Consider the following 6,000-nt stretch of genomic DNA (forward strand, 5'->3'; position numbering starts at 1 on the left):
CCAAATTCCTCTCTTTGTAGAGCCAAGAGCACTCAGCATACGTGAAACACTTATCTGTGCTCCATGAAATACTTGGCTGCTCCATTCTTCATTTATTTCCTTGACCCTTATGTTGGTTTATCTGCCTGTTTCTCATGTACACAAACTCACCATGCAAATTAGTCATAACTGTACAAATCTGCTTCCATTTCTGGGTAGCTCTCATCCAACTGAGTAACTTCTATCCACACCTATTAAGCTATTGTTCCATTTGGTTAAGAATCAGTAGAGTTTTTAATAGAAGGTGGCAACATTACACATCTTTAAACTCCACTATTGTCTAGCCACAGTGCTCCATAATCTGACAATCTTATCTAGACTGGTGTAATGCATTTATATGGGGCTGCCCTTAAAGATGTCCTGAATGTTTCAATAACCAGACCGATTACAGTATGTCAATTACCACAGATTTCTGACTGCTACTTTTAGGTTTATGCATATTATGCCTCTTTAAAAGTATTTGTTTGCCTATTGCAATCCAGTTATAAATACTGTCACTAAAGAGGCCTGTCAAATCATGATTGCACAAGAATTTTAATCCGTTATTTCTTGCAGCTTTATTGAAGGTTTCAGTATTTGTTTCATTCTGAAAAAATGTTCAAGTTGCAGACCTTCCTCAAACTTCAAACTACATGAATAGTAATATATAATCTTCTTAAATAAATAAAAGGGTAATCTCTAGCAGGTTAACTCTCCCATTCATTAGCTTGGGGGTGAGTCTTGGAACTAAACCCCAGCAAATGTATAGGTAAGGTAAAGGTTTCCCCCTGACATGAAGTCCGATTTTGGGGTGTGGTGCTCATCTCCATTTCTAAGCCGAAGAGCCGGTGTTGTCAGTAGACATCTCTACTAACAATGCTGGCATGACTGCATGGAGCGCCGTTACCTTCCCACCAGAGCGGGACCTATTGATATATTCACATTTGCATGTTTTCGAATTCCTAGGTTGGCAGAAGCTGGGGCTGACAGCGGAAGCTCACAACGCTCCCCAGATTCGAACCTGTGACCTTTCGGTCAACAAGCTCAGCAGCTCAGCACTTTAAACCACTGCGCCACCGGGGGGCTCCAATTGTATATTTATAGTTTTATTGATGCATTTGTATAGTTTTTAATCTGTATTGTTTTAAGTAGGTTGTTAGATGCCTTGACTAGAACAGCTTTCATTGCCTGTGGCAGCTATTTAAAAACTATAAAAACTATAAGCACCATAGTCTTAATGCTTTTCACTCATACGCCTCTGCCTTAAAGTCAGCACCACAAAAGGAAAACAAAACAAAACAAAACAAAGCAATACCTTTCAAATATTTCTATTGCTTGGTATCTTGCCGTTTCAGTCAGGTTCCATTTTTCAGATAAAAGAAACACGAATTCTGGCCAAGAGAGATGAAGTTATCAAAATTATAACTACAAACTATTTGAATATGTTAACTTAGACCAGGTCTATGGTTCCAAACCCCACTTTTGTGGGCCCCAACAATCCTTCAATGCACACTCCTCACTATTGGGATAATTTTCAGCAGTTACAGTAGACTGAAACCCCAAATAAGGGCCACGGAGCAAAGATTGCTGTCTGTCTCCCTCCCTTCACAGTTGCAAACCTCTGGTCTTCAGGGTTGGCCAAGTTCAACTCTTACCCACTGTCTTGGTCTCCTTAAAGCTGCCTGCCTCACTGCAGAGCTTACTCAAGGACTGCTCATTCTCCCTTGCCATGTGAAGCAATGCATCTTGTATAATCCCAGGAGCTACAGCTCCAAAGACAGGCTCCGAAGAGCGGTACCTGGCTGCCATCTGTGCAGGTGAACACATCTTAGCTGTTGTGTCAACACCCTGAAGAATGAGAAAAACTATCAGCTGTGTTTACCTTAAACAATGTGGTGTTCGATAATCTTAGCTACAATTGTCTCTTTTTCTCTCCTCTCAGCCTTTTTACCTCCAAACTTCTCCATGAAATTCATTCTAAGGCAGTGGTTTTCAACATGTGGGTTACCAGGTGTTTTGGCCTACAACTCCCAGCTGTTAGGATTTCTGGGAGCTGAAGGCCAAAACATCTGGGGAGCCACAGGTTGAGAACTACTGTTCTAAGTTTTGTTGACATTGGAGCTTTTAAACATTTCATGTTGGAGATATATTTTAGGCATCAATCATTTTGCAACCAGTAATTCAGCTTTACTAGCAAACCAGAAGCTAAACCCCTTATATGAGATATGGACACATATATAACTTGTAATGCATGGGGAAACCACGCATTTCATGGACACCTTTCATTATAATTTTTAAAATATATGGTTTTTGGGTGTACCTTAAATAATTTCTTTTTGTGCAGCACTTCAGGAGCACTTTGCTATAAAAAGAGCGCAATTCATAAATACTTCGAAAAACACGAAAAATGTGGAAGATTAACACCACCATTCTATGCATGATTGCTCAGAAAATCCTAGTGTGTTCAGTGTGGGTCATTCCTTGTTCACTCTGTTTAGAACTGTGCATTTAGGACAAGATCCCGTTACATTCTAACTTCCTGTATCAATTATAGATAGCGACTGGATTTATATATCTGTGGAATGACCAGGGTGAGACAAAGGGCTCTTGTCTGCTGGAGTTAGGTGTGAATGTTTCAACGGACCACCTTAATTAGCATATAATGGCCTGACATTGCCTAGAGCAAACTTTTGTTGAGAGGTGATTAATTGTCCTTATTTGTTTCATCTCTGTTGTTGTGCTGTTGCAATTTTAGAGTTTTTTAATAGTGGTAGCCACATTTTGTTCATTTTCATGGTTTCCTCCTTTCTGTTGAAATTGTCCACATGCTTATGGATTTCAATGGCTTCTCTGTGTAGTCTAACATGGTGAGAAATCAGCCATAGCAGAACACCTGATGAACCAACCTGGACACAGCATTTTATTTGAGAACACAGAAATGCTGGACCACTCTCACAACCACCATGCTAATCAAGGTGGTCAGTTGAAACATTCACACCTAGCTCGAGCAGACAAAAGTCCTTTGTCTCACCCACAGATATATAAACCCTTTTTCCTAGTTCCAACAGACCTCACTACCTCTGAGGATGCTTGCCATAGATGCAGGCAAAACATCAGGAGAGAATGCCTTTAGACCATGGCCATATAGCCCGAAAAAACCTACAACAACCCAGTGATTCCGGCCATGAAAGCCTTCGACAATAAATAGAGGGCTAATTTAATATGTTTAGCTTATACAAAGAGTTCAGTGTATGGAATATAATAATTTATTATATATAATTATTATTATTTATTATTTACAGTATTTATATACCACCTTTCTCACCCCTGGAGGGACTCAAAGCAGTTTAATGGAAGAGCTCACTTAATATACCTTTAGCTTAAGGATAGAGCTCAGTGAATATGAATAGAATACCATAATTTATTATAATAGAAATCTAACAGAAATTTGATAGAAGAGCTCACGTAATATAAGTTTAGATTAAGGGAAGAGCTCAGTGAATATGGACATAATCTGGTAATTTATTATAATAGAAACATAACAGAAATATAATGGAAGAGCTCACTTAAATTATATCATAATAATACATTTAGATAAAGGGAAGAGCTTGATGAATATAATAATTCTTTATCTAGAAATATAATGGAAGAGGTGAATGAATATAAGTTTAGATAAAGGGAAGAGCTCAGTGAATATCTGTATCAGGGGTCCTCAAACTTTTTAAACAGAGGGCCAGATCACAGTCCCTCAAACTGGTGGAGGGCTGGATTATAATTTGAAAAAAAACATGAATGAATTCCGATGCACACTGCACATATCTTATTTGTAGTACAATAAATAATTAAAATGAAGAACAATTTTAACAAATATAAACTTATTAGTATTTCAATGGGAAGTGTGGGCCCGCTTTTGGCTGATGAGATAGGATTGTTGTTGTTATTGTGTGCTTTGAAGTCATTTCAGACTTAGGGTGACCCTGCGCAAGGGCTGGGTAAATAACCTTGGAGGGCCGTATCCGGCCCCCGGGCCTTAGTTTAAGGACCCCTGATCTATACAAATAAAAATGTAATGTTTGTTTGGGATTAACATAACTCAAAAACCACTGGATGAATTGACACAAAATTTGGAAATTATACCCCTAACAGACCAACGAATGACCATCACTCACACCCCTCCAGCGGAAAGGACTCAAAAAAACCCAAAAGCTAAATGACAAAAGGCTAAATGACAATACAGAAAAGGAGGGAAGGAAAGGGAGAAAGAAAGAGAAATGAGAGTGAAGGAAGGAAGGAAAGAGGTTTTTTGTTGTTTTTTTTGTCGTGTCAGGAGTGACTCCTGGTGTGAGAGAATTGGCCGTCTGCAAGGACGTTGCCCAGGGGACACCTGGATGATTTTGATGTTTTTATCATCCTTGTGGGAGGCTTCTCTCATTTCCCCGCATGAGGAGCTGGAGCTGATAGAGGGAGCTCATCCGCCTCTCCCCGGATTTGAACCTGCGACCGGTTGGTCTTCAGTTCTGCCGGCACAGGGCTTTAACCCACTGCGCCACCGGGGGCTCCTAGGAAAGAGGTATAGAAGGAAGAAAGGAGAGAAAAAGAAAGGAAAAGAACAAGGGGGAGGAGGGAAAGAGGTAGGAGAGAAGGAAAGAAAAAAGGGAAGGAAAGGAGCAAAGGAAGGAGGGAAAGAGGGAGAGAAGGAAAGAGAGAAAAAAAGAAGGAAAAGAAAAAGGGGGAGGAAGGAAAGAGGAAGAGAAGGAAGGAAAAAGGGAAGGAAAGAAGGAGCAAAGGGAGGGAAAGAGGGAGAGAAGGAAAGAGAGAAAAAAGAAGGAAAAGAAAAAGGGGGAGGAAGGAAAGAGGAAGAGAAGGAAGGAAAAAAGGGAAGGAAAGAAGGAGCAAACGAAGGAGGGAAAGAGGGAGAGAAGGAAAGAGAGAAAAAAGAAGGAAAAGAAAAAAGGGAGAGGAAGGAAAGAGGAAGAGAAGGAAGGAAAAAAGGGAAGGAAAGAAGGAGCAAACGAAGGAGGGAAAGAGGGAGAGAAGGAAAGAGAGAAAAAAGAAGGAAAAGAAAAAGGGGGAGGAAGGAAAGAGGAAGAGAAGGAAGGAAAAAGGGAAGGAAAGAAGGAGCAAAGGGAGGGAAAGAGGGAGAGAAGGAAAGAGAGAGAAAAAGAAGGAAAAGAAAAAGGGGGAGGAAGGAAAGAGGAAGAGAAGGAAGGAAAAAAGGGAAGGAAAGAAGGAGCAAAGGAAGGAGGGAAAGAGGGAGAGAAGGAAAGAGAGAAAAAAGAAGGAAAAGAAAAAGGGGGAGGAAGGAAAGAGGAAGAGAAGGAAGGAAAAAAGGGAAGGAAAGAAGGAGCAAAGGAAGGAGGGAAAGAGGGAGAGAAGGAAAGAGAGAAAAAAGAAGGAAAAGAAAAAGGGGGAGGAAGGAAAGAGGAAGAGAAGGAAGGAAAAAAGGGAAGGAAAGAAGGAGCAAAGGAAGGAGGGAAAGAGGGAGAGAAGGAAAGAGAGAAAAAAAGAAGGAAAAGAAAAAGGGGAGGAAGGAAAGAAGGAAAAAAGGAAAGGAAGGAAAGAAAGAGGGAAGGAAGGTTTGTCACAGCAACGTGTGGCGGGTACAGCTAGTAATATAATAACTAATTTTAATAGAAGTTTAACAGCAGAGCTCACTTAATATGAGTTTAGCTTAAGGAAAGAGCTCAGTGAATATAATATAATTTATTATAATAGAAAATAATGGGAGAGCTCAGTGAATATGAATATAATACATCATACAAAATATAAATACAATGGAAAAGCTAAATCAATATAAGCATCTTAAGGAAAGAGCTCAATACACAACGTCCTCTCCTTCTCTCTTCGCCTCACCAAAGATGGAGAAAAGAGCTTGAGCGCGAGGACATTCGGCGTCATTTCCGGTCTCTTCCAAGATGGCCGCGGGGCGCCACATTGCCCTCACCTAAGATGGCCGTTACCGCCTCAGCGCCGCTCTGGAGC

General features: G+C 40.4%; 1 protein-coding gene across 1 annotated transcript in view; it reads right to left on the reverse strand.

The window, feature by feature from the left end:
* Window positions 1-2,227, reverse strand: part of CNTD1 (cyclin N-terminal domain containing 1) — an 8,401-nt gene extending 6,174 nt beyond the window's left edge. Inside the window, exons 1-2 of the mRNA XM_067470111.1 lie at window positions 1,674-2,227; window positions 1,334-1,409 (exon numbers count right to left, since the gene is read on the reverse strand). Of these exons, the coding sequence (XP_067326212.1) occupies window positions 1,334-1,409; window positions 1,674-1,845 (248 nt within the window). The 5' untranslated portion in view covers window positions 1,846-2,227. The remainder of the gene's footprint in view (window positions 1-1,333; window positions 1,410-1,673) is intronic.
* Window positions 2,228-6,000: the final 3,773 nt, after the last annotated feature.

The sequence above is a fragment of the Anolis sagrei genome, chromosome 6 (assembly GCF_037176765.1).
Source record: "Anolis sagrei isolate rAnoSag1 chromosome 6, rAnoSag1.mat, whole genome shotgun sequence".
Classification (NCBI taxonomy): Eukaryota; Metazoa; Chordata; class Lepidosauria; order Squamata; family Dactyloidae; genus Anolis; species Anolis sagrei.